Source organism: Vanacampus margaritifer, chromosome 18, assembly GCF_051991255.1.
Source record: "Vanacampus margaritifer isolate UIUO_Vmar chromosome 18, RoL_Vmar_1.0, whole genome shotgun sequence".
In the NCBI taxonomy this organism is placed as follows: domain Eukaryota; kingdom Metazoa; phylum Chordata; class Actinopteri; order Syngnathiformes; family Syngnathidae; genus Vanacampus; species Vanacampus margaritifer.
In genome coordinates, this window is record NC_135449.1 from 667,008 (window position 1) to 693,460 (window position 26,453).

The 26,453-nt window shown below is 51.4% G+C and overlaps 7 protein-coding genes across 10 annotated transcripts; 5 read left to right on the top strand and 2 right to left on the bottom strand.

The window, feature by feature from the left end:
- Positions 1-235: 235 nt before the first annotated feature.
- On the bottom strand, positions 236-7,485 carry hid1b (HID1 domain containing b). Of its 3 annotated transcripts, none has more exons than XM_077550054.1 (19): positions 7,294-7,485; positions 6,452-6,601; positions 5,881-6,048; positions 5,258-5,395; positions 4,573-4,679; positions 4,387-4,497; positions 4,000-4,195; positions 3,797-3,853; positions 3,588-3,728; positions 3,151-3,241; positions 2,924-3,075; positions 2,778-2,856; positions 2,525-2,689; positions 2,223-2,447; positions 1,502-1,638; positions 1,214-1,324; positions 843-934; positions 446-604; positions 236-380 (listed from the first exon to the last, which is right to left on the bottom strand). In XM_077550054.1, the coding sequence occupies exons 1-19, from the start codon at positions 7,357-7,359 to the stop codon at positions 317-319; spliced, it is 2,409 nt and encodes an 802-aa protein (XP_077406180.1). In that variant the 5' UTR covers positions 7,360-7,485; the 3' UTR covers positions 236-316. The 3 variants fall into 3 exon arrangements, with proteins under 3 accessions (XP_077406180.1, XP_077406181.1, XP_077406179.1); XM_077550055.1 differs by having other exon boundaries at positions 2,927-3,075; positions 5,258-5,398; positions 7,294-7,484; XM_077550053.1 differs by having other exon boundaries at positions 5,258-5,398; positions 7,294-7,483.
- A 248-nt stretch (positions 7,486-7,733) lies between these two features.
- On the top strand, positions 7,734-11,160 carry plaub (plasminogen activator, urokinase b). Its single transcript, XM_077550059.1, has 11 exons — positions 7,734-8,662; positions 8,748-8,817; positions 8,900-9,001; positions 9,169-9,322; positions 9,406-9,497; positions 9,600-9,653; positions 9,726-9,770; positions 9,849-10,044; positions 10,122-10,270; positions 10,353-10,645; positions 10,748-11,160. The coding sequence occupies exons 1-11, from the start codon at positions 8,582-8,584 to the stop codon at positions 10,904-10,906; spliced, it is 1,395 nt and encodes a 464-aa protein (XP_077406185.1). The 5' UTR covers positions 7,734-8,581; the 3' UTR covers positions 10,907-11,160.
- Positions 11,161-12,988: 1,828 nt separating this feature from the next.
- Positions 12,989-14,571, top strand: LOC144038020 (DELTA-actitoxin-Afr1a-like). The gene is made up of 3 exons (XM_077550062.1): positions 12,989-13,156; positions 13,221-13,330; positions 13,985-14,571. The coding sequence occupies exons 2-3, from the start codon at positions 13,227-13,229 to the stop codon at positions 14,418-14,420; spliced, it is 540 nt and encodes a 179-aa protein (XP_077406188.1). The 5' UTR covers positions 12,989-13,156; positions 13,221-13,226; the 3' UTR covers positions 14,421-14,571.
- A 1,144-nt stretch (positions 14,572-15,715) lies between these two features.
- On the top strand, positions 15,716-17,448 carry LOC144038369 (DELTA-sagatoxin-Srs1a-like). 2 transcript variants are annotated; one of them, XM_077550831.1, is made up of 3 exons: positions 15,716-15,887; positions 16,725-16,847; positions 16,969-17,448. In XM_077550831.1, exons 2-3 carry the CDS (start codon positions 16,747-16,749, stop codon positions 17,393-17,395), a joined length of 528 nt encoding a protein of 175 aa, XP_077406957.1. In that variant the 5' UTR covers positions 15,716-15,887; positions 16,725-16,746; the 3' UTR covers positions 17,396-17,448. The 2 variants fall into 2 exon arrangements, with proteins under 2 accessions (XP_077406957.1, XP_077406958.1); XM_077550832.1 differs by having other exon boundaries at positions 16,728-16,847.
- A 1,684-nt stretch (positions 17,449-19,132) lies between these two features.
- Positions 19,133-21,333, top strand: LOC144038135 (C-X-C chemokine receptor type 2-like). The gene is made up of 2 exons (XM_077550330.1): positions 19,133-19,253; positions 19,531-21,333. Exon 2 carries the CDS (start codon positions 19,573-19,575, stop codon positions 20,656-20,658), a length of 1,086 nt encoding a protein of 361 aa, XP_077406456.1. The 5' UTR covers positions 19,133-19,253; positions 19,531-19,572; the 3' UTR covers positions 20,659-21,333.
- LOC144038137 (receptor activity-modifying protein 1-like) lies at positions 21,334-23,766 on the bottom strand. The gene is made up of 6 exons (XM_077550332.1): positions 23,256-23,766; positions 23,117-23,185; positions 22,994-23,047; positions 22,681-22,782; positions 22,443-22,599; positions 21,334-21,640 (listed from the first exon to the last, which is right to left on the bottom strand). Exons 1-6 carry the CDS (start codon positions 23,290-23,292, stop codon positions 21,388-21,390), a joined length of 672 nt encoding a protein of 223 aa, XP_077406458.1. The 5' UTR covers positions 23,293-23,766; the 3' UTR covers positions 21,334-21,387.
- A 134-nt stretch (positions 23,767-23,900) lies between these two features.
- On the top strand, positions 23,901-26,418 carry ccr10 (chemokine (C-C motif) receptor 10). The gene is made up of 2 exons (XM_077550331.1): positions 23,901-24,324; positions 25,150-26,418. Exon 2 carries the CDS (start codon positions 25,151-25,153, stop codon positions 26,189-26,191), a length of 1,041 nt encoding a protein of 346 aa, XP_077406457.1. The 5' UTR covers positions 23,901-24,324; position 25,150; the 3' UTR covers positions 26,192-26,418.
- Positions 26,419-26,453: the final 35 nt, after the last annotated feature.

Consider the following 26,453-nt stretch of genomic DNA (forward strand, 5'->3'; position numbering starts at 1 on the left):
GATCACATTGACGGTCTTTGACGTCTTCTTTCCAAGACAAGTTTTTACACGCACAAAGATTTCAAATAGTCACGTTTGACACAAATGTTATTTTTGTGCCTCATCTGCATGAGCTAGTCCACGTTTCAATTTAGAAAAGAAAAAAAAAGTCATCTACTGGATAACTAAGAGCATAAATAATGTCGTATTGATTTCTTCAAGTAGACGAGATGAAGATTAGGACAAAACAAGCGAGCCTCTTTGATGACATTTTATTTCACGACTTTTTTTTGTTTGTTTTTTTACACGTCCCGAAGTTGATGACGAAGATGTGCTTTCAAATCTTCTGGATCTCAAAGAGTCGGATGTCGGTGTCGTACCAGACGGGAGGATCCAGGTTGCTACGGCGACCAGAAAAACAAGTCAAGGCCAGGCCTCGTCGTCCCAAAAACAAAAAAACTCTCACCGCAAGTAGACGATGCCCCACGTGTGCGTGTGGAACCACGAGGACGTGACAGCGTTGACTTGGTACTTGCGGATCAGGATGGGGTGCGGCACGGGCAGCAGGCCCACCAGAGTCCCGTGCTGGAGGAACTTGAGGATTTCAGACTCGTCCGTCAGACCCCTGAGCAAGAAGGAGGAGGAGGAGGAGGCTGTTGACGTTCACAAAAAAAGTAGTGTGCTGCACCCACATAATGTTTACAATTCAATTCACAAACGTTCGTCAACTCAGCTGTTTGCCAAGGTAAACAAATCAAATACATTTGGAGTGTTACTGACGATTTGATCTGCTTTGAGCGAGGCAATGCAATAAAAGTACAACTTTGGCGCCATCTTGTGGCTAAAGGATGGAAGTGTGTTACTTGTCAATGCAGATTTTCTCCACTTGAGGCACCAAAACCTGCAAAAGTCGCATGATGGTCTGCAGAGGAAGTTTGGACTTCCACGACTGCACCTGAAATCACAACCACGTCTCAACTTTGGACAAACATTTGACTTTTTTCTTTTTCAAGGACATGTATAAATCAAGAGTTCTTAATATTATTATATTTCTGTAGCACTCGATTGATGTTCATATAAAATGAAATCCAGTTTATTTTTGCCCGTTTAGTTGTTCTGATGTTTGAAATGGATTTCTTTCATTCAATGCAATTACATGAAAAATGTCAAAGGTACGATAGGTGTTCATTTTGTGAACAATAAATGACTTTGCTGAGAACAACCGCAGACTGACCCAGTCCGGCGTGGCGCTCCAGGCCGCCGAGGCAGATGGCGGCGGCAAAGAAGATGGCGGCGAGGCGGCGGCGGGAAGGCGAGTGGCCGCTTCGCTCTCCGTCTGCGTGTCCTGCCACCAAAACACGGCAGACAAGTTGATTTTGGAAGCAGATTTCTTTGCTTTCCGCAGGAACAAAACTCAAGTGAGTGAAACGGTTTCATTGAGACAAATTTGCCGAAAAGATTCCAAACGCGGTCACGGCGATGGCAATGGCGGCCCAATATATCGCCAAGCGGAATTTCCGACCTCGTGGTCTCTCTCCGAATTGGACTCGGTGTCGCTGGCCCCGCCCACGACGCTGCATTCAGCGGGGGTCTGCGGGGCGTCCGAAGGCAGCGCCACATCGCCACCAACTTGAGACACTTGGCTGATGTTGTGGATCCCTGAAGGAAGAGAGGTCAGAGGTCAGAGGGGAACCTTCACTCTCCGTCCTCACTAGTAAGACTTCTCCTTGTGTACTAGTAAAGTTGTGCCTCGAGGTACTAGCGCTTCAACTCACTTAAAAAGCAGCAGTTTGGGAGAAACAATTTGTGAGCAAACCAAGCGAGAAGCAATTACATGTTATTTAAAACATATCTTCCGTTAGCTTAATGCTAGCACGTAATAGAAAGTCTATAGCTGGGCTAACAGTTAGCATCTATGTGGAAGTGTAACAATTGTGAATCACGGATATTTAAACGCAAAATAAATATATTCTTGATCCTCTGCAAAGAACGACAGACATTTGTGCGTCTCACATAGGAATGAGGACCATAAAAATTGAAGTTTGAATTCTTTACATTTGATTTAAATAAGTACTTTTAAGTACAATACTATGAATTGCCTTTTTTTTTTTAATTATTAAAATATTTTTGTTTTTCCAGGAAAATTTCTCGTAACGCTATTCGGCCAACTATTCGCCAAGTGTCAGACACGAGTCGCCTCCTGATGCAGGATATGGCATAAGTGGCGAGCGGGTTTTCCATACGGGTGCGATGTAGATCCGGCACGTCCTCGGGGGCGTCGGGTTGGGCCGACTCGTCCTGTCGGGGTCTCGGCCGAGAGTCGGCGGCGCCGGCGCTCTTTTTGTTCTTCTTCTTCTTCTTCTTGTGCAGCAGAGCCGCGTGGATGGCGTCGGCGTCGGCTTGGAGGTTGGCCAGCTGCTGGAAAAGGCTCCTCCTCCGGATCAGCGAGTACACCAGGTTGCTGTTCCCTGCGAGGAGGTCGACGCAATGGCTTGGGGTTCGAGAGGGTCCGCTGCACGTGAGACTCTGTTGAAGCTTTTCTGACCGTCAAACTGGTACTGGATGAGGTTGTTGAAAACCTCCAGCAGGAAGAAGACCAGCTGGTGGTTGTGCGGCGCCGAGAACAGGAACCACGGCCAGGAGAAAACCTCCAGGAGGTGCAGAAGCTTGTTGGCCGACACCATGGACAAACTCTTCAGGTACGGAGAAACTACAACGAGCGGCGGAAACGGTCGGCAAATGACGGACGCGTGACGCAGCCCAGATGAACAAATGGTGGCCGCAAAATGGCCGCTCACCGTTGACGATGACGGTGAGCAGGCAGTCGAAGAGCGGCTGCAGTCGCTGATGTCCGCACGTCATCATCCTGTGGAAGATCTGCGGAGGACATCGCAAGCGGTCAAAGTGTCCCGCCTGTCCCGTCGGTCTTTGGCCGCGGCGTTACCACGATCAGCAGGTCGGCGTGCGTCCCGCTGAAAACGGGGACGTCCATCGGCACTCGCAGCGTGAAGGGTTTGTTGAGGCGCACGCCAAAGTTCCTCTCGCCGCTCAGCAGCAACAGGATGAAAACGCCCATGTGGACCAGGCCCGCGCCGGCTGACCGAGACACGCAAGGTGTAAGCGGGGTTCCCGGGGAGGGGGGTTGAGGTCGGGTTCGGTCCAGACACTCACAGGGATCGGCCCGGGCTTCGTTGAGGAAGAACAGGATGGGGACCAGCACGTCCAGAACGTCGCTGCTCTTCAGCACGAAGAAGAGGAATTTCTGGCCAAGCGCAACACAAGCGTTAGCATTAGGTTAGCATTAGCATTAGAATTTCCCTCACATTTCCATTAGCGTTAGCGAAGAAGGGCCTTGAGATACACGTGACCGGATTTTTAACAGCAGCCTTAACATTAGCAATAGGGTTACCATTAGTGTTAAGGTGAGCGTTTACATTTGTGTTAGCATTAGCATTAGCATTTACATGAGGTCCTTGAGCACCGCTATCCAGCCTGTTCTCCATGTCAGTGTTTCAAACCATCAGCGAATCGACAAGCTCTGCGTGAAGGGGGACTCGAGGAGCAAGGTTGAAACCACTGCATTAGGTTAGCATTAGCATTAGCATCACCTTGTTGAAGTCGCAGAGTTTCCAGAAAAGGACGAGGAGCTCCTGGTGGAAGGCGATCTTCTTGGCGGAGTTGGGCAGGTAAGTCTGCAGCAGAGGATTGTTGAGGAGGCGACTCACACCTTTTAGGATGAAGCTCAAGTCCTGAAAGACAAAAAGAAAAGAAAAGGAAAGAAGGAAACCCTGCCTGCGGCAATCGAGACAAGCCTCACCTCTTCGCGGTGGATCCTGGACAGGAAGTTGACAAACTGGTTCTCAGGACCACCAGACTTCAGAAGGCAAGATGGTGTCCAAAGTTCAGTTTCACGATTGAAAACAAACAAACAAACAGAAATTTGGGCTGTGTTGGGAACCAAGTTGAATTTCAAGTTTCAAGCTGCAAATCTTATCAACACAGCGCTGGCGTCGTCCTCACGTCTGTCTCGTCCTCGACGGCGGAGGCGGCGTGGGGTCGGCGCTGCTCCAGCGCGACCATGAGAACCTGAAGCGCTTGTTCCACCAGCAGCCGACGCTGGTCCGAGAACAGCAGGTGGTCGTATGGGAGGCCCCATCCCGAAGGTTCGTAGGCGCACACCACGTTCAGCAGCGACGTGAACAGCGGCAGCGCGTGTCTACGTGCGTGCGCGCGCACACACACACACACACACACACACACACACAAGCATTTGGCAAATGCTAACACTAGCTAACAAAACACTCGCATTACAGAAATGCTCGCCGACAACAATCTCACATACGGCTCAACGCACAAATGAAATGCTCTAGCAGGGTTAGCATGCGTGCGCGCGCGCGCGTGCGCTACCTGTTGGCGGCGGAGCAAAAGAAGAGCACCCAAGGGTTGTGGCGATGCTCGGCGGGCGGCAGGTAAAGAACCTCGGAGAAGCACGTCAGCAGCAGCTTGAGAAGCTCCGTCCTCAAAGGCACAAAAGCGCCATTGACGCAAGCAAACCATGGCGAGGAGATGCGTTAGGGGCGGGGCCTCGCTCACCTGTTGCTGTCGTGGGTGCAGTTGAGCGGCGGCGACTGGGAGAAGCCCACGCCCGCCTCCCAGATCAGCTCGCAGCTGTCCACGCCGTCCGCATCCACAGCAACTTCCTGTTAGCCGAGAACATGCGCTGTTAGCAGTTAGCAGTTAGCGTCAACGCCAGTTTTGGTTGACTTTGACTTTTGTTGATATGTTTTGAACTCATTTTTGGGTGCGGAACCTAAAACTGATATCAGCTTTTCGCAATCACGTCAAAACAATGTGTACTGTTTATATGTTAATAGAACAATGAGATGGAATATTTACAAACTTAAAAAAAAAAAGCAGTATAAAAGTCATTTCCAAGGGTATGCCTGCTTCCAAGGTTAAGAGTTCCTCTTCATTGCTACTATGCTAGTTTGGGGGGGTTGCCCCCCGGGCTCTTAGTATGTTTACTCAGGTTGTTGAGTCTCTCCGCCCGCTAGTCAAACATTACCGCTACTTCTTGACTGACTACGGAAGGCGCAAATGCGATAGCCGCTAAGCTAACAAGTCGTTTAGTGATGTGAGCAAACAAACACACCTTGTTAGCTTTAGCTGCGGGGCTTAAACAAAATCAACAGTGAAAAACAGCATCGTTTTGCTCAGAGGCTACGCTTAGCCTAGCTGCTGGAGCGCAGTGCATTGTGGGTAGTGGAGGACAACCCACCTGCCCGACACGTTTGCGGCCTTGAACGGTGAAGTCGGGACAGAAGAGAAGGTCGGCGACGGACAGGAGGAGCGTCTCGGCCAGGGGACGACTTCCGTCGGGACCCTCGGCGTCGCGGTCGTCGTCGTCCGGGCAACGCTGCTGGAAACAGGAAGTGGACGCAAACGAGATGCTGGGAATGGCCAACGTTTGACGTGATCAGAACAATTACATACAGATCAGGACGAGGTGGGAGGTCTTTGGGGGCACAATACAAGCTGTGTTTAGACTTGCCCCCCCCCTCCCCATCAACCAAGCAGGTAACCGGAGAACAGGTGTTGGGAAAGAGGGGCCCAGCAAAGGAGGACTAAAAGGGGACTAAAGTAGTGTGAATGGGTGCTAAAGGAGGGAGTGATGACATATTGGAGGGGGGGCTAGAAGGGTTTTAAAGGGACGAAGGAAGAGTTAAAATGGGGACAAAAAGGGAAGTGAAAGGGGGGGCTTGGAGAGTAAAACTTGAGAAAAGATTTAAAGGGGGAGGAAAAGGGTGGATGGGGAAGTAAAGGGAGAGTGCAGGAGGTGTTAAAAAGGGAGTAAAGGTCAATTCCGGATGGTTGGCCCCGGCAACATCCGGGTAGTCGTACCTGCTTGCGAGCGGCGGGCAGGCCGGCCCACAAGAAGCCGCGCCAGTCGGCGTCCTCGAAGACAAACGGCAGCAAGCGCGTCAGCAGCCGCGCGCAGTTCAGCACGGCCACGCGCTCTCGTTCCGACGGGCAGCCGCGGACCGCCGCCCAGGACAGTTTCTCCACCACCTAACCCACACAGGAAGTGAGGTCACGCGGGTCGGCCATGGCAACTAGCGCACCACCCATTCATCGGCAAATATTAGTGATTTTATGACCGGCAAGAAAATAAAAATAAAAAACGTTCATTCATGATGCATTTTTGAAATTAATTGTCCGATTAATCGGTTCCTGCCGCGGGAGGCCCCGGGGACGACCTAAGACACGCTGGAGAAACGTCTTTATCTCGGGAACTCCTTGGGATCCCACCAAGGAGCTGGTTGAAGTGGCTGGGGAGAGGGAAGTCTGGGCTTCCCTCCTAAAGCTGCTGCCCCCGCGACCCGACGCCGGATACGTGCGAGTAATTGGATGATTCAGTTATCAGAAATGTCTTTGGCCTCCAAAAATCCCATATCAGGATGCATGCACGCACCTTATAGCACAAGGTTGCCAGGTTGGACGGCGACTCCTCCCTCAGCGCTCGGATCTCGGCCGCCGGAACCAAGGCGAAGATGTCCTGGACCGACATGGACGGCTCGGCCCAGAACTGCTCCCAGAAGACACCGTCCGACGCTTCCACGGGCTACACACGCCAGAAATGGTTTTGATCACCGATTAATCGTTATAAGGAATTTGCTGAACTTAAAATGATCCAAATCTTCCAATTTCTTCATCCTCCAAGAAAGCAGACCGATTATTTTTGTGTTGAATCCAAATACAACTTTAGCCAACATTTTACTTTGCATTTTAGCCCATTTTCAAACCAGAATGAAATTCATTTATGTTTATGCGTTTTCAATGCACAAATGAAAATGTGTTTCATGTTCATTGATTGACACATCATTGAGTTATTAAAATAATTGTTACTTGCAGCCATATTTTCATCATTCAACAAATGAAACGGTCCGAAGTCAAAAAAGGGACTCGAAGCCGTCGATCAACACATTTTAGTCACGTGTCATGCGTTTGGGTGTAAACGGACACATTTCACATTACGAAAGTCGACAAAAAGTGTGTGCGTGTGTGTGCGCGCGTGTGCGTGTGAGATGATCACGTGGGAAAGAAATGAGCGTCAAGTGCATAACAGTCAACGGTCTTGCGCCTGTCAACATATATCGTCAAATGTGTTGTTTGACAGGTGCAATTCAGTCACGTGACGCTTTGTTTGCCAAACAAGACCACTTTGTGTGTAGTTGTGCGTGTTTGTCGTGCCAGCTGTTGGCGTCCTGTGCCTGATCCGGTCCCGCGGTTTTGTCTGACCTGACCTGACCTGACCTGAGTGGTGCTGGTGAGCTGGATCACAGCCTTCCTGAAGTGAAGTTTGCTGTCGCCGCTCCCCATGTCTCGGCGGTGTCGGTGTCGGTGCGGGTTCGGCCGCAGGTGCCTTGCAGCGACTGACAGCAGGTCCGCTGATGAGGAGGCGTTCAGGGCCTGCTCGGACACTAGACGACTCTCTCTCTCGGAAGCCAGCTACTCGCGCTTTTCCTGTCTAATTAGTAGCACGTAACTAGCCACCCTGAAACACTTGTCCTCACTCATGTGTCCTTAAAAGGTATATGTATATAAATATAAATGTGCATTGTTATACATGTTTAAAATATATCACATTTGGAAAGTGTTTATCAACACAGCTTTCGAAAAGTGTTTAGTCATCTAAATTCCGATCGCCATAGAACGCAGCACCATCCCCCGAGCAGGAACTCAGCTGGAAGACTTCCGGGATCTAAAAGTTTTTTTTTTTGTTTTTAAAACTTCCATCCGCTCCTTGGTGACGTCCCTCTCATCGCGCATCACGCGGACGTGCGGAGGTTCTGCAGCCGCAGCTCGGCGAGGGGACATGAACGCCTCACCAGCCAGTCACGTCATGCAAATAGGAACGTTTTGGCGCGTATTATTGATACATTAGCAAATTGACGTCACAGTGTTGCAACAGGGCCACGCATGAACATAAATGTGTGTGTCTTCAGGTGTGTGTGTTTGTGTGTTCTTGTACGTGTCATCTTGTGTGGACCATATTCCGGGTTTTTAACCATCGTTGTGGGGACCACTAGTGCTTTGTCGAGACATTTTGGCCGGTCCTCACAACAAGACCTCTTTTTGAGGGTCAAGATTTGTTTTTATAGTTTAGATTTGAATTTGGTATTTTGGTTGGGGTTAGGATTAGGCAGGGCTGGACCGGCCATTTGGCATTCAGGGAACATACCTGGTGGGCCGGCCTCTTTTGGGGCGGATCCAGTGCTTTAATCCGGTTCGAATATAGATAGCAAACTGAAACATCATCAATAAAGATCAGTGGCAGAACTACACATCAGGCAGGAGTCGGTGGTGGGCCTGAGTCAAAATATTTATATATATTATTTTTTGTGTCAGTCCAACCTTGGGTTTAGGCAATCAGTTCTGATGGTTAAGGTTAGGGCTAGCAAATGCATGCGTGTGTGTGTGTCCACGTCCGTGCGTGTGCTTTTATGTCTAGCAATGTGTGCAAATTGTATCTCTTGTTTGTGTGTGCGTTTGAACTTCGTGGGAGGCCCCTCTGGTCTCCCCACCCACAAGTCGGGTGGTTATGGAGGACGCGATGCGGCGTGCTGTAGCGTTGGTCCTCCTGGCGTTGGTGTTTTGCTCCTCATCGGCAGGTGGCGCCAGCGTAAGCGTCCCGCCGTGCCCGTCCTCTGGCCGCCGTAGCCTGACTTTGGCATGGAAACGTCTTTTTTGTCCTCTCTCACCTTCAGGGCCGGCGGCCCGAGCAGCCCAGAAGACGGCGGCGGCGGCAGACGGCTCTGTCGTCGGGGTGGAGCGCAGGTGAGCCGGCGTCAAGTCGGGACGCGTTTCAGCAGGAATGAGGCCGACGGGCTGCGCTGAACGTGCTGTGATGCGTTGGCAGGAATCTGCCAGAACGGAGGAACGTCCGTCCCCAGCGTGACGACGGGCCGCCACATGCTCTGCTTGTGTCCCGACGCCTTTGAGGGAACCTTCTGCCAAACGGGTGAGAAGGACGCCGCCGCTCGACCGCGACCTCCGCCGCTCGACCGCGACCTCCGCCGCTCGACCTCCAAGGACGACAAAGCAGCCTCTCGCTTTGGTCTTGTGAGGTTGTCCTGTCGGATGGCGATCCGTCTCAGACAAAGCCTTTCCTTGTTTCCTTCCTGGCAGCTCGCGGCGCCGACTGCTACGAGGGCGTCGGCGTTTACTACCGAGGCTTCCGGTCCGAGTCGGAGAGCGGTCGCCCGTGCGAGCCCTGGGACGCCGACACCAGGCAGCGCTACCTGTCCTTGGACGTGGACGGCGGCAGACACAACTACTGCAGGTCCCTCGCACAAATGCGTTGCCACGGCAACAGCGCGCCGCCACATAGCCGACTGCGAGTTGACACACTGAAATGTCCAACAGAAACGTTCGCTTCAAGCGGCGTCCGTGGTGTCACGTGTGGAAGGAGCGCCGGCTGCTTTGGGAATATTGCGACATCGCTCAATGCCACTCGCGTGAGTTACGTTGGCGTTTTAGCGCCACCTGTTGGCACACACTTGCAATGATATGTTTGCCGCACCAGAATATTCCAAATATTTTGCGATGTGCTCTCGTAGCTCAACCTTTCATGATGCCGAAGCCCACCAACGCCCCGCGCACCACGGCAACAGGTAAGCCCCGCCCCCTCGTCCGTGTGTGTCGTCATGTTTGTGATGCGGGAACATTTCCTTGCGTTGTTGTAGTGCCAACAATCACTCAGCCCCCACAGACCACCCCGACCCCGCCAGGTAAGCTCCGCCCCCTCAATGATGCACGTCTATTTGTGCGTGAGAGAGCATTTGTGTTGTCGTTGTCGTCGCCGCCAGCGTTGGCCGCGTGCGGACGTCGTTCGCGCCGGAAGCAGATGCGGATCGTGGGCGGCGCGGTGGCGCCGGTGGAGTCACACCCGTGGCTGGCGGCCATCTTGTGGCGCGGCAGGTCCAAAGAGAAGGTCTTCCGCTGCGGGGGGAGTTTGATCGCCACCTGCTGGGTCCTCACCGCCGCTCACTGCTTCCCTGACGGGTAGGACATCCGCGACATCACTTCCTGTCCAGGGACAAAAAGAAACGTGTCAAGCTCCTGGCCAACGTTTCCTTCAGATCCCGCGTCAACGAGCGCCGCTTCCTGGTGTCGCTGGGAAAGAGCGCCCTCAACCAGAGCGACGCCCTGGAGCAGACCTTCCGCGTGGACAGGATCGTCCTGCACCCCGACTTCAACAACCAGCAAGGAAACTACGACAACGACATCGGTAAGCGGCTCGTCTCTTTCATCTTCTGCCTGGACCGCTTTCGATGAACGCCGCCGCCCGTAACACCCGACTGACTGCGCAGCGCTGCTGAAGCTGAAGCCCAAAAAAGATGGCCGCTGCGCCCGGGAGAGTCCCGGCGTGCGACGGGTGTGCCTGCCCGAGGAGGGCCAGAACTTCCACGCGGGTCTGACGTGCGAGATCGCCGGCTTCGGCAAGGAGAAGCACGGCTTGTGGTACCACTCGCAGTTTTTGCGGCGGGCGCACGTCAACCTGCTGGACGCCGGCGTGTGCGCTCGCCACGATTACTACGGGGACAAGATTACCGGCAACATGTTGTGCGCCGGCCGGGATGACTGGACGCAGGACGCCTGCGAGGTAATCCGTCAGCAAGTCCGATTTGTCCCAAACACCATCTTTGCTCCTCCCCCACGCAAACATTTTCCAGTATGACATTCTGCCGTGTCATGTTGCGTTCAGGGCGACTCGGGCGGTCCTCTGGCATGCCAAGTGGACGGGCGTTTTGTGGCGGTGGGCGTGGTCAGCTGGGGCGAAGGCTGCGCCCGCCAGCGCCGACCCGGCGTCTACGCCAAAGTCCGCAACTACAGACAATGGATCCGACAGCACGCCGACATTTGACCACCAGGGCGGCGACATTGCGGATGCTGATGTGTTACCGTAGCAACCAGTCAACACTTTTTCCATGTACATTTTTTCCCACCATTTTAACAAGGGGAAAAACTGCTTTGTGTTCCTGGTAACAAAGTCAAACGTTTGTTTTTTCCCCATTTCAAAAATTCTAACATTGATTCCATTCCAAAATATTTACAATTTGAGCTTTTTTTTTTACTTTAAGTGAAAATAAAAAGCAAATAAAAATTTCTTTGAAAGTGTGATATCGTAAGATTCAACTTTTTCTTAATTCTTATTACTAATTTTAAAAAAGTATGACAACGCTACAAGTTATTAGTGTGTGTGTAAATGTATTGGTGTAATATTTATTTTCTTCAACAAAAATATAAATTCAAGTTTATTTACAATTGTAAATAAATAAAAGACAAGTGAAAAAAAAAGTGAGGATAAGTGATGTTGTAACATTCAACTTTTGTCGTGCAAGTCAAAAAACATGACTCAGACGTTTGTCAAATGTTTTGTGGCAAAAACCAAACAAATCCGTCATTTGAATGGCAGCGAATGGAGTGCTGGAGGTTTTTTTGTAACTGCACACCTTAAAGCTTGCAAGCATTGTTTAAAAGTGGCAAAACGACAGGTGCACTTGGTGCCATCTTTAAATGTTCTAATGGAGTTTATAGGCCATCAAAACACAGCATTGCAAAACTCGAGAGGACGGAAGTGTGCGCTTGTAAACCTCCGTTCACTCTTCCCAATTTCCAGACAGAAAAGAAAGTTCCAGACGACGTAAAAGAGGCTAAAACGGAACATTTCTTGAACACATTTATTTTGTCAATATCCAGAAAGCAAAGGAGGAGCAGACGGAAGCATCACGAAGCTTGCTAACCCTAACGTACGTGTCACCAAACTAATGGAGCGACGACGGTTGATTTGAAGAAGCTGCTTTTAGCCCCAATTGAGCCCTCGAGTGAAGAAAGGTCCGACCCGTCTCTTGATCGCGTCCCGCTTTTTGTGTCCTTCATCCAAATCCCGGTAAAGATTCAGCGAAATATTTCAACGCATGGGCTTCGTCCCGCCATCCGTCATTTGTCTTCACGGGCTCACAAATGACGTCGTCTGCAACCATCAACAATGACGTCGTCCTTTTTCCACGGCGTCTCTTCCGCTTTTGTCAAGACGTTTTTGGATGGACGCAGCAGATGCAAAGGCAGCCAGTTGGTCTTTCCGTTTGTGTCTGTTGCCCAACGCAGTCCTCGTAACAGGAAATCCGCGGCAACTACGAAAACGCTTCCTTAAATCATCAACGTTCGTGCAGTTGAAATGGTTTAAGTCTCCATCGCTTTCCGTTAGCCTTGACTGCTGTTTGGTCGCCGGGTAACGCCCCCCTGCCCACAATGCACTGCGCGGCCCGAGATGCGCACTTCGCTTATTGGTTGTTGAATATTGTATATTTATAATTATATGAAAAATAATATAAGAAATGCTTGTCATGGATCACATGGCCACAGCAGGAAATGACGCTGACTACGAAGAAATCATTTTGCTCACCAGTTGGATTTGGAGGCAGGAAATTCCCAAGCAAGCGAATGAGAAGTAGTTGCTATTGTCCAGCAGAGGGAAGCGTTGCACGCAACAACCACAAGACGGCAGTCAGCAAAATGTGAAGAGTTGCCCCAAAAAGAAACCGGGAGTGGTTTCTTGCCATGCCCGGCTGAAGCTGCATTTCAAACAAGTTAGCCTTTCAGTTGCTAATGCTAATTAGCCTCTATGTCGTGGCGCTCTAACCCTTTACGCAACAGATTGAACACCAACGGTGCGGTAACACATGGAGATAGAAAGTAACAGGTGTCAGTCAGATATTGTTTGTATTGTCGCCTTCTACTGCCCCCAGGAGGGCAGCGGTACAATGACCTTACAGATTGTTTTTTTTCTCTCTTGAAAACACAACATTCTTTGCCGTTTTTTGGGGGGTGGCACTACAGTCTGGATCTGAACAAACGGACGCGGACTTTGATTAGCTTCCTCACCTAAACCGGTCGGACCTGTGCGCATACCAACCCGTCGGAGAAGTTTGCTCCGTTTTGCCGATCCTCATCGGCAGAGGGGAGCGGCCGGACCCGCCCATTCGGCTGAGGCGTGTCCTCTGGATCGTTTCCACGCGGAGCGGCAGGCAGCTTCGGCAGACGCCAACCGCCGCGTGGGACTCAAATCGTCTTTGCTGTCGTCTTTGCCGTTGTTGTCGTGACCTCCATCAAAGTAAGTAAAGGGATGATGAGTGATTATTGAGTGATGGCGATGATGATGACGACGATGATTTTAGGCCATCATGCCCGAGACGGCCGAGTCGCACGCCTTCCACCTGACCACCAACCGCAACTGCACCATCGAGGTCCTCAACCTGACCTCGGCGTTCTGCCTCCACAACCCCAAGTGAGTTGCGACATCTTCTTTTCTTCAGCAAGTAGTGGGGGGGGGATACATTTTTAAAAATGCAGGCGACAAGTCAGTGAGCGGGAAAAGCAGGAAGGAAATCCAAACAGACAGCAGGAGATGGAGAGAGCTGATTGGATGATTCAGACAATCAGCTTCCTTTTTTTTTTAAAACGAGGTTTGACTTGATTGATCCCGGCGCAGGCAATTGTCCGGGTCCGGACGGATGCTCGGCCTCAGCGAACACTCAACAAGACAACGGGGAAAAGAAACAAACATATTTGAGACTTACAAGTGAATAGAGTGCTTTTCAGCACAGGAAAAAATGTCCTGCCAGAATTTCCGTCATTCAGATACAATTCCTTGAATTTATTTGTCATTATTATTCATCCATTATAATGATAAGCCACTGAGACATTGCGCAATGTGCACATTTGAATCCAGTTGACTAAAAATCCTGCTGCCGTTCAAATATGCGGCACATCCAGCTTGGCTGAAGTTCCATTGGGAAGTTTCCCGAGCGGCCGGCCCAATTTCAGGCTGCTTCCAAAAAAAAAAAGAAGTTGAAACTCTTTCAACTTCCCTCAATATTGCACGTTTCCTTCCAAACAAAAGAGAACAATTTGCTAAGGTGACGTCTGCGTTGCGGTCTAGGGTGCACATGGAGAGCGGCTTCCCCTACAGCCCGCCGCAGCCCACCGTGCGCGTGGGCCGCGGCGAGGTTTGCTCCTTCACCAAAGACGACAAAATGGCCTCGGGCGCCGTGGGCGTGCTCACCTACGAGCTCTTCCACATGCACAAGAAGACCTGCAACCAGATGCTGGCCGTCATGTTCTCCGTGCCCTTCGACTACAACATCTACAAGAACTGGATGTCCGTGGGCGTCTTGCCCAAGGGCAAGCTCACCGACCACCACCTCTACACCATGTTGTACGAATCCAAGGCCCCCAAGGACACCCAGTACTTCGTGCGCCACAAGGCCGACGGCTCGGGCGTGGAGCACCGCGGCGAGGAGGTGGACTTGGCCGCCTGCATGTCCGACGAGGGCCACGCCATCATCAAGCTGGAGATCCACGACAGGAGGGCCTGAGGGGGCCCTGGGGGGGTCTGAGGGGGCCCTGGGGGGGCCTGAGGGGGCCCTGGGGGGGTCTGAGGGGGCCCTGGGGGGGCCTGAGGGGGCCTGACACCACCCAGTTCGACCATCTTCTTCTTGCTTCAATAAAAAAAACATGTCAAAGCAACGCTCGGTCTCTTCTGTCACGCAGCGTTAACGTCCAAACATGACAACACGCTAAGCATGCAATAAACATGCATTAAGCACATTAAAGCCAAATTAAACGTGCACTAAATACACAAAGCAGGCAATAAACACATGATGCGTGCACTGAACATGCACGGAACAAACACACAAACATTTCATGAAGCTAAACATGCTTTTAACACACAAGCAAGCAGTTAGCAAACACATTCGACACAGAACACGCAAGAAACATGCAAAAACAAATGGCAGACACCAAACATACAGCAGGAATTAAACACGCATAACGCACACTAACAATTCATCAGCAAACATGTAACTAAACAGGCCTGTAACATAAATTAAAAAAACATACGCGGATGCACAAGAAACACGTATAAAACGTGCAAAACATGTAATAAACATTCAACTAACACATGAAAAACACTACAACAGCACAGAACAGACACAAAACACAAAAGGATAAATGTACACACGTGAAACATGCAAAACACACACCAAACATGCATCATACACACTAAAAATACACTCAACACACGTGTGCACAAACACCAACTGAACATGCCTTGAACGTACAAAGCATGCTGTTGAACAAGGGACAAGAAACCGACGCAACAAAACACGCAATAAACATGCAACATTTAGCATTAAAAATGTACTAAACGCGGCATTTAAGACACACATGAAACGTGCACGTAGACAACACGGAATAAAGCTCAGTCTGGACTTGTTTGTTTCAACCCCTTCTGGTTTTCCTTTCATGTTTGAAACGGTTTGTCCGTTGCTGGTCATTGTTTGCTTCTTTGTCGGTTGCATTTGGTTGGAACACTTTTGGGATTCCATTCGGAATGTGACATTTCTTTCACATAAACATGGACTGAACACGCATTGAATTGAGTCAACATTGAGTCCATCCGCAATAAGATGACAGAATGCGGTCTGACGAGACCACGCCGGGGCAGGCGAGGCAGACCATGGCCACCTAATTGCAAGAATGTCCCCCATCCGGTTGCGTGCTGGTCGGGCGGGACCTTGCAAACGGTCGCCGGGGTGCGGCACAGCCGGCAGGAATGCCAACAGCTGCCGGCAAAACCGCCCATCGCACACAAAAGCCCGTCTGTGTGTGTGTGAGCGCAGCGACATTTGGCCCGACCGCACTCCGCCGTGGGCGGAGTCAACGCCGGTCCCGCCGTGGGCGGAGTCAACGCCGGTCCCGCCGGCAGCAGAGAAACCAGCGGTGGCGGCTTTTTGCTCAGCAGTTGCCGAACCAACCAGCCAGCGCTCGCGCCGTCGTTGCAGGTAAGCGGCTTTTGTGACAACCTTTTGACAGCCAAACATTTTCCTGTGAAGCGGGAGATCCCGGTGATAGGTCGCCGGGCAGACCGCACGTGGCGTTGTCCCTCCACACTCTCTAAACGTTGGTCACGTCGAGCTTTCAGGATGAACACAAACGCCAACAAAATCTTTCAGACTTGTCGGACAACGGGGAGACGCAAATTTCACCGGCAAAGGACCAATCAGTGTCCTGGACGGCTTCCGATGTGGTCTTGCTTTTGACCAGAGGCGGGGCTTGATATTTGGACTTTTTTTATTTGCTCAGCAGTTACTGCAGCTGGCGCTTTCGCCGACTTACGTTGCGCAACCAACTGGAGCTTTGGCCAAAACAGGTTGAGAAGTGCGACGCCTTTTTTTCTTACTGCTCCACTAAGTGTTTTTCCTCTTTTGTTCTCTCCCGTCGTGCTGGACGGGCGTGGCTCCCCTCTTGCCACCAATAGGCAAGTTGCCGCCCAACCGGTGCACGCTTGCTGAAGCAGATGAAGCAAAAATCTGTTAAAATGGCAACATTTGAGCAGCCAACAAAACATTTCTGCTTATTCTGAAACGCAGATTGATGCTAATTAGCGAACCGATGCTAATTTACAGATCCCGACGAAAGGTTGACGGTAAAAACAGACTCTGGCTCGTCTGTTGGCACGCATCTCAACGACATCGTTTGCACAAAATTCATGAATGTTTTTTGTTTTTCTTTGGGCTTGTCCCGTCGCAATTGTCCACTCGTTCCCAACTCACCAATCACAACGCCAACGAACTACCGAGGTCCGTTATGTAAAAACGGCGACTCGTTTTTTCCCCCAGTAGTCACCAACGCCATCCAACCATGGAGTCCGCCGAGGCTTTAGCGGCCACGCAGAAGAGCCGCAGGAACGTCACCATCGAGATGACCAACCTGACCAGCGGCTTCGTCCTCAGGCACCCCAAGTAAGACTCGCGCACGCAAAGGCTGGCAAAGGCTTTTTAGCATCCAGAGACGGCGACTTGGCGAGGACGTGGGCGGCGGCCAAGCTGATTGCGAGTGTTGTAATTGCGCGTTTCCATCCAGGGTGTACATGGAGAGCGGCGACTGCCACAGCCCGCCGCAGCCCACCGTGCGGCCCATGCGGACCGAAGTGTGCAACTTCAACAAGACGGACGCCGCCGCCTCGGGCGCGGTGGGCGTGCTGACCTACGAAATCTTCGAGGGCGCGACGGCCGCCGCCAAGATGGCCATCATGTTCTCGGTGCCCTACGACTACACCTTCTACAAGAACTGGGTGGCGGTGGGCATTTTCTCGCTCAATTGCGAAACCGACGAGAAGCTCTACAAGAAGATGTACAATGACAAGAAGCAAGAAGGCTTCTTGCGCCAGGAGGCCAACGGCTGCGGTCTGACCTACGAGAGCGACAAGATGGACGTCAAGGTCACCATGTCCCCCATGGGCAAGTGTATTATGAAGGTGGAGCTGTGGGACTTGCACTTCCACCCATGAACGCCGCAAACACGGCCACGAAATCCATGACCAATAAAAACAAGTTGCTCTTTTGTCTGTTTTTTTGCTGGATGATCCCGTCAAAACATTCAACACGCAACAAGCACACAAGAAAAGGCACACCAATGCACTGGGGGTCGGGATGGGGGGGGGTCAAAGTTTGAAAAGCACCTCATAGAACTTTTGAGGGTTAATATGAAAGGTATTAGAAAATATAACAAGGGGAAAAAGAAACAGTCATTCTGCAAAAACACAATTTTCCCACGCTTCGGCACTTTTGTCACGGCTGCAAATCCCGCCCCCAAACACAATTGTTGCTTTGTGATTGGATCGGATCGGTACAAGATGGATTCTCCACAGTTTGTGAACTCACAAATACTGCGAGAATTCAGCTTGCAGAGCAAGGATAGAAAAATATTCTGTTAAAAAAAAAAAAAAACATCTTGAAAAAATGTTCCAGAAATAGCCAAAAATAAAAATAAAAAAGCCCACAAAAATGACTCTGAAAAGAAATAATTTTTTTTTTTTTCAAGTGAATGCAATATGCTTCCGTACAATTCAAACAAAAGAGCTTGAGTTTATTTCCCTTACCACAAATAAACATCGGCACTGGGAAAAAGAAAAAGAAAAAGAAAAAGAAAGCTCACATATGATGTTGACGTATCTCTTAATTTGTCGCCCCCTGCTGGACATTTGGGGAAACACATCAAAGCGCTGAGGTAGAGGGCGGGGCTAAACCCAACGGACACAATCGTTTCCTCACTCCTGCTCCTCGAGACTCCTGCAACTTTTCCATGTTTCCGCGGATTCATGGCACAAGGCCGATAAGGATTCTCATTTTTCGAATCAGGTGTGTTGCAAGTAGGACTGACAACAACAACAACAACAACAACAACAACAAAACCAACTCCTAATTGTGCCAAGCAAATGTTGAGGGTTGCTCATGAGAATTCCACACGCTCGTGATATCCACACGGCCACAAAATAACATTTTGGTCAAAAATAAAAACAATGAAAAACATGCCGGTGCTCACATTTCTTCTCTCAAGGTTTTTCCTCCTCAGCACAGGAGATCAGGATCAATAACGACTCTACACTTTCGTACGCACGAGTCCGAATTCTTTTTGCAAAGTGAGTGAGCAGCAGGCCCTTTTGAAGATTGTCCACGAACCTTCCTGGTGGTGACGAGAAAACAAGATTCGTCGCGGCACGCGTCCCAATCGGAGTGGAGTCACGTCGGCAATCCATTTGGAAAGAAATGCAACTTCCGGTTTGTTTGCCGCTCACCTGCAACGTCATCGTGGGACTCCAACACCTGTTGAGTGACGCATTCAGGAGCAGCTCAGTCACATGATGAACGCAAATCCAATAGCTTTGGTGGCTGTAAATGAGAAGGTGGCGGCGGGGTCATTTCTGGTAATTGCTCGGGGTACGGGGGAGGGGGGGGGCACTACTGGGCCATCACGAAGAAATCACCACTTATTTTCAAAAAGCATAAAAGATAAATGTCATCTGAAATGAGAGGACGAGAACAATTTGAAGTTCAACTGTGGCTCCAAACGATGATCAAAATGGATGCTCATTAAGTTACTGATTAACCAAATAAATACAATCTCAAGCAGATTTTTTGCTTGAGAGTCAAACTGATGATTTGGAAACGAGCGTCTGATTGCCAGCGTGGTCGTCGCCATGGAAACACCCTCAGGTGGCCACCACGGCGACATGGCAGGAAGTGGGCGGGTCTTGGAGGAGGAAGTGTCACGTTGCATAGCGACAGGAAATTGGGAAAGGCGGCAGAAGACATTTCGCACGTCCAACTGTCTTGCTCGTCAATCGTCTTCTGGCGACACATCAGCGGGTGAGTTGTTGCTTTCTGTCTGCTTTTTTGCTAAACAGCAACCTACTTCCTGCGTGCCGACAATAACGTCAACTTCCTTAATCCGCTTATTCCCAAGCAAAAGTGAATTGCAACTAAAAATACCGACAGCTCTCCTAAAAAGAATCAAAATGGCCTCATAGATGCCAGAAGAAATCAATTTCAACTAACATTCCAAGCGATTCCAATTTCAATTCATCAACTTCCTGTTCCTTCCTCGTCAATCTCCCGCGGCCGACTTCCTGTGAACAATTTGCAGGTGCCCGAACCACTTGAACGCCTGGCACGCCCCCCTGCAGCCATGTCCGACTCCATCATCGTGCCCTTTGATTTCGGCGATTACGTCGACGTGCTGAACGACTCGCACGGCCCCCGGTCCAACCTGTCGGTGTTTGAGGTGGACCCGGACACGCTTGTGTGCGAAGCGAGTCCGCTGGGCCGGACGGCGGCGGCGGCACTGAGCGCGCTCCTGGCGGCCATCTTCGTGCTGGCCGTCCCCGGGAACCTGCTGGTGGCGCTGGTGATCGCGCGCCGTCGCCGCTGGCTGACGCCATCCGACGTGTACCTGCTCCACCTGACGGCGGCGGACGGCCTGATGGCGCTGACCGTCCCGTTCTGGGCCACGGCGCCGACCCGCGGCTGGATCTTCGGCGACGGGCCGTGCAAAGCGCTCAGCCTGATCTTCGAGGCCAACTTCTACACCAGCGTGCTGTTCCTGGCCTGCATCAGCGTGGACCGCTACCTGCTGATCGTGCGCGCCGGCGGCGGGGACGGCGGGCCGCAGAGGAGGAGGCGCTGCAGCCGGCTGGTGTGCGGCGGCGTGTGGGCCCTGGGCACCGCCCTGGCGCTGCCGGCGCTCTTCAACGAGGCCACGCGGGCCGACGTGGACTCAGACAGGGTGACGTGCGCCGAGAGCTTTGACGTGGGCAGCGCCCCGGCGTGGCGGGTGGCCACGCGCGCCCTCCGCCACGTCTTGGGTTTCCTGCTGCCGCTGGCCGTCATGCTGGCCTGCTACGGCGTGACGGTGGCGCGGCTGCTGCGCACGCGCGGCTTCCACAAGCACCGCGCCATGCGGGTCATCACGGCGGTGGTGGCCGCCTTCCTGCTGTGCTGGACGCCGTACCACCTGACCCTGATGGCCGACACGCTGATGAGGGCCCAGCTGGTGCCCTTCGACTGCGCGGCGCGGCGTTCGCTCAGCGCGGCGCTGCTCCTTAGCAACGGCCTGGCGCTGCTGCACAGCGGCATCAACCCGCTGCTCTACGCCTTCGTGGGCGAGAAGTTCCGCCGGAACGCCAAAGCGCTGCTGTGCAGGGAGCGTCCGCCGGGATCCCGATTCAGCAGGTCCACGTCGCAGACCTCCGACGGACAGGGCGCCGTCGCGTGAAAGACGCCGTCTACCCTGACTGGCGGGTCTTTTTGGCCCAACCAAAGCCAGGCAGATATCGTGTGACGAAAGCTTTCAACGGAATAAAACATTTGAAAAACAAAACATCTGAACAATCACTTGAAAATCAGCACTGAAAGAGCACAATTCAAATATCACCAGTCAAAAGCAAAGATAACAATTAGAAAAGAATGAGTCCGGAAAAAAACACCCAACGATCACAAATCAAAAAATTGCAATTCAAACAATTGCAAGTCTAAAACCTACGAAAGACGATTAAGGCCAATGAAGAGAGGAAAACAAGTTTGGCAGCATTCTCACTTTATTCTCAGAATTTGGTTTTAAAGTTTTAAAGTTCAATTCTGAGAATAATCCTCTATCGTAAAAAAACACAATTGGGACTTAAAAACAATCACTAAACAAAAAGTATTCAAAAGCTATCACTCAAAAAACACAATTCAATAACCCTGAATAAATTTTTTTTTAAAAAAAAAGGGTCAAAAAACACTTTTTAAATAAAAGTATTAAAAAGTCAGAAATCAAAAAATGACTCAAAAACCCTGAATGAAAAATCAGCCATCAGACAACCAAAATAAGACGTCAGAAAACGCCACCGTTGAAGAAAGCCGACTCCAAAATGTCCTTTTTGTTCAAATAAAAGTGCGACTCAACCAATCGGGCGTCACCTTTTTTATTCTTGGTTTGTGGCGGCGACGCGTTTTCTCGCGCTCATTTGTCCGCCTTGCTCCTCATGCCGGCGGCGTAGACCAGCAGCGCCACGAGGGCGACCGGCGCCAGCGTCAGGCCCAGGACCAGGTTGAAGGGCGCGTCCTCCAGGTGGCGCTCTTCCGACGGCGGCGGGCAGCGGCGGAAGAAGGCGGAGTGGAGGCGCAGGAAGGCGGCGTGGACGGCGGCGTTGGGGTAGTAACAGCCGCACAAGCGCGACAGATGCTTCAGGCACTCGCTCAGCTGATCGTAGGCGCTGCGGGCGACACCCACCGCCCTGTCACGCTTGATGACATCATCGCCAGCCAAAGCAACACACTCGAAGTCGGCGAACGCTCGTTCCCGACTCACGAATGGCGACCGCAAGCTTCCTTGTGGAGGGACGACCTTTGGGCAAATCCGCGAAAGGTCGTCGGGCCTTGACAGACGAGTGACCCCACTTGGTGTACACACAAAAGACTTTGCAATCTTCAAAGATTTTTCATCCTTGAGAGAAAAAAGAGTTTTGCTGGCATCGAGTGACGAACTCCGGAGATCTACAAGAACTTCCGAGATCCTCCGAGATCTTCGGAGGTCCTGCAAGATCCTTCGAGGACTTCCAAGATCCTCCGTCAAAAATTTTAAATGACACGTAAAAATCACAAATCCAAAATGATGAATCCGAAACCTTAAAAATTCATATCCTGAATAAAAAAAAAATGCAAAATGAATTTTGGAATTAAAGACGACATTCTAACGCCACAAAATAATCACAACTTTTAAAAAGATTCCCTTCAGATTCAGAAAAAAAAATCTGAAAATTCACAAAAGAAAATTTTTTTTTTCTTCTGGCAATTCAAAGTCAAAAGTGTCCGGAAAAAGTCGCAAGCGGGGTCACCCGAATGTCAAGTTCGGCTCCTTCCCGACTCCCCAATCAAGACGCGGGGATTCTTTTTCTTTCTTCTTAATGCTTAGCACGGGATTGTTTGGGAACAAAGCAGGTCCATCGCTACGCAAATCCCACCGCCGGCCTTCGTGGCCACACGTTGATGACATCATCACTCAGCGCAGACGCTTACCCGATGACGTTGTCCAGCACGCAGCGCGCGTCCGCCTCCAACAGCGCCATCTGCTGCTCAAACGTTGGAGCGCAAACGGATGCGCTCCACTCGGCCAACACATCCGCGCGGCAAGCCACGCCCACCAGCGCAAATTCCTCAACGTCCTGAAAGTGTTCTGCGCACACACGCACGCACGCACGTGACGTCAGTGAGCGGTTGCGACTTTGTCAGGTTTTTTTGCTTGCCGTCAACCGACCGTCATCTTCGGTGGTGACGTTTTCCTTCTCAAGTCGGTCCTGGACTCGAGCCAGCTCGTCTTCTGATTGGCTGGCATTTTCCTTTCCCACCTGAGGCGCATCTGCCGCCCGCGAGCAACAAACAACACAAACGTGACTCAAAAGGCAAAATCAGCACTGAAAAAAAGCACACATGAAAAGAAAAAGATGTCGGACGGCAGACGCGAGACGAAAACGCCAATCGTGAAGATCCAAATGGATGACGAGCGCAAGTCGAGTCACGAAGATGGAAAAGTGCCGACGTGAAACCCGTGACGACTTTTCGATACTCACGTGTGCTTGCGTGATACCAGCCGGCGGACGCTTCTGGACGGTTCCGGACGGTGGCTGCAAGGAGACATGTGACATCATGACATCATCAGCCAATCAAAGAGACAAAAGTGGAAACGTTTTTACTTTGCTCCAGGATGCTTTCGTTAGCCGGCAGAACTTGCGTCTGTTGGAGCGAGCGCACGCTCAACAAACCTGCAAACGCAACAAGTCAAAACGAGCCGGGCAGCGCAAACGCACAAACGACGCGCGCGCTCGCACTTACTTGTGACGGCAAACACGACGAGCAGCGCCGACGCCATCGGGATGCCAAAATACAAAACGCAAAGAAAACGCAGACGCTCGCCGTCGTCGTCTTCAGGAGATCGTCTGGAATGTGGGAACGTCCGGCCGGGCCGGGCGCGGGCGCCGGCGCCGGCGAGGGACAAGCCCTGCCCTCTCTGCTGTGTGTGTGTGCGTGCGCGTGGCTGTATGTGTGTGTGTTTGTATATTTGTCAATGTGCAGATGTGTATCTGGGTGTGTGCACGCATTAGGGCTTGACCGATTATCGGCCAGGCCGATATTCAGCATTTTCCTCAACATCGGCATCAATCTTTGACGGCCGATTTCAAACTTTTGACATTTTCTATCAACTTTCTATGAAATCTGGTGTCGTTTGCATCAACGAGCAAATGTGAGCCGTCGTGGATGACAACGTGTAGCGTAGCAGGCTAGCAGAAAGAAAGAAAAAAAACACCACCACAAAGTCTGTGCGGCGGATAAAGTGGCGTCGATGAGGGCCAAGGGCGGCACCTCAACTTCCTGTTGGCACTCAGAGACCTCGACAACCTCTTTAGGGATTTCCTCCCTCGTCAAGTGGCTGCACGGTGTGTGCGAAAACACACACACACACACACACACACACACACACACACACACACACACACACGTGTTGTCGTTTTTCAGGAGCAGGAAATTAGCGTGCGGCTAATGGCAGCAGGAAGTTGCGTTGGCCTCACACTGAAAGACAACTCGGTCACTTTGTTTGTCTCAACTTCCTGGGTCATGTGATCAACAAACACACACACAAAAGTACACACACAAAAGTACACACCAAGCCAAAAGTTTCAACTGTGGCTTTTTTTTGTTCTGCGGTGGAACGCTTGCTTGGGTGTGACGAGCTCGAAGGCCCGTCTCCGAGGTTGAACGCAGGTTCAACTTTCGGAGGTCAGAGGTCAGCGAAAGCCACCGGCCGCCCTACGCAGCCGTGTCCTGATTGGCTGACGGAGTGGGACAAGATTGAAGATGACGCCGACGTCCCCGACACAACTCGGCGCGACTGCACAACGTCAAGGTCAGGATGACACACACTCGATGCACACTGGAAATATTTTTGGACGGACGTCGTACGCTTGAAAACTTGTTTTGTCTTTTTTTTGTGCAATTTGATTGATTGACGAGGGACAAATGAAAACAACTCAAGTCACTCAAAAGGGAAATAGCAGCTTTAGACATTTTTCACATTTTAATTTAACATTTCCTAAATGTTTGTATTTAACCTTTAATGAATAAAAATATTTTCATAATTCATCACAACACACACACAAAACAGACATCGCAGACATAACAAATACATTTACAACTTCCAAGAAAAGAGATCTAATATTGGGCTGAAATTTGGAATAGAATTCAAGAGGAAAGCCATCCGGTCCCGGAGCCTTTTTTTTTTTTTGTGGAAATGACTTTCAATCTCATCACCAGTAAATGCTTTACTCTTATATTTTTGTTGTTGTTCTGATATATTATAAACTTAAATTTTGTATTAACTATATCATTATTTGTATAAATATCACCTACTAAAATCTCAGCATTTGTTTCAATGACACCGCAATGCATCAACTTAAGCTTGCGCAAGTTATAAATGTATTATTTTGTTTCGGTTTTGTCATTCGTGAAACCAAAATGTTGCTAAATGAAGAACGTCATATTCATCATTTGACCTCTTACGTCTGCAGCGCACGAATCGACACGTTTCGAACTTGCAAACACGTTGAAACGTTTTTGCCAGTCGTGGCGTGCACTTCATTGGCACGTCGTCGTCGTCGTCGTCATGTGATGAACATGACAGCGGCCGGCAAGACACGGCGAGGTTGTTAACGCGCACGTGCGCTGTTGTCAGGATGTCGTCGGGCGTCGGGGAAGATCTCGCCGCCGAATACGACTTTGCTGAGTACGCCAACTGGTCGCTGGACGATTGGCGGCCGACGGAGGACTACGAGGATGACGAGTCCGACTGGTGCGAGGCGGGTGAGCAGGAGTTGGCCATCAAGGTGTTCCAGACGTGTCTGTTCGCCACCATCTTCCTGTTGGGCGTGGCGGGAAATGTTCTGGTGATGGCGACCTTCGTGGCGTATCGCCGCCGCCGCACGCGCTCCGCGACCGACGGCTTCCTGTTCCAGCTGGCGCTGGCCGACTTCCTGCTGCTGCTGACGCTGCCACTGCAGGCGGCCGACACCAACGTGGGCTGGATCTTCTCGGCGCCGGCGTGCAAGGCGGTGCGCGCCGTCTACGCCGTCAACACGTACTGCGGCCTGCTGCTCCTGGCGTGCATCGCCGTGGACCGCTACCTGGCCGTGGTCCCACGCCAGCGCTCTCCACGCCGCCGCGCTCGGACGGCGGCGTTCTGGAGGTCAATGGCGGCGGCGGCGGTCTGGCTGGCAGCGGCGCTCCTCAGCCTGCCCGAGATTCTCTTTTCTGGCGTCGCGGGCTCCGGTGGCGACGCCTACTGTGGCACGCTGGCCGGCGCCCGGGTCAAAATGGCCGCTGACGCCGCCGCGATCGGCGTTTTCGCTCTGTCCTTCCTGGTGATGGCGGCGTGCTACACGGGCATCGCTCGCGTCCTGTGTGCGGGGAGCGGCGGGGGCGGGGCCAAGGGGTGGCATCGCCAGCGCACGTTAAAGCTGATGGCGGCGCTGGTGGCGCTCTTCCTGCTCTTCCAGCTGCCGCACAGCGCGGTGCTGTCGCTCAAGATGGCGCGGCCCATTTGCTTCCTGCTGCTGGAGTACGTCACGCGCAGCCTGGCGTACGCCCGCTGCTGCCTCGATCCCGTCATGTACGTCCTGGCGAGCCGGCGCTTCCGCGGGGACGCACTGCGGCTCCTCTGCCGCGCACGCCAGGCCGACGTCGCCGCCTCGCTCTCGCCGCCCACGCGTGCCACATAATCTGCGCGCGCGCCTTCCGGCAGTATTTGAGTGCGTGTATTCGAGTAGTTTGATTGCATAATATTCTGATGCATTGTAATCGGATTTTATGTAACGGAAAGCGATTGCATTCCAGTTGGATTCCATCTGTTTTCGGATTACAGGCATTGTAATCGGATTACATGCACGCATTCTCAGGCAAAATGCTTGCATTTTTTGGAGCGAAATCATTAAATGCTTGGATTCATACCAGATTCTTTGAATTTCTGCCTCTTGTGTCAAA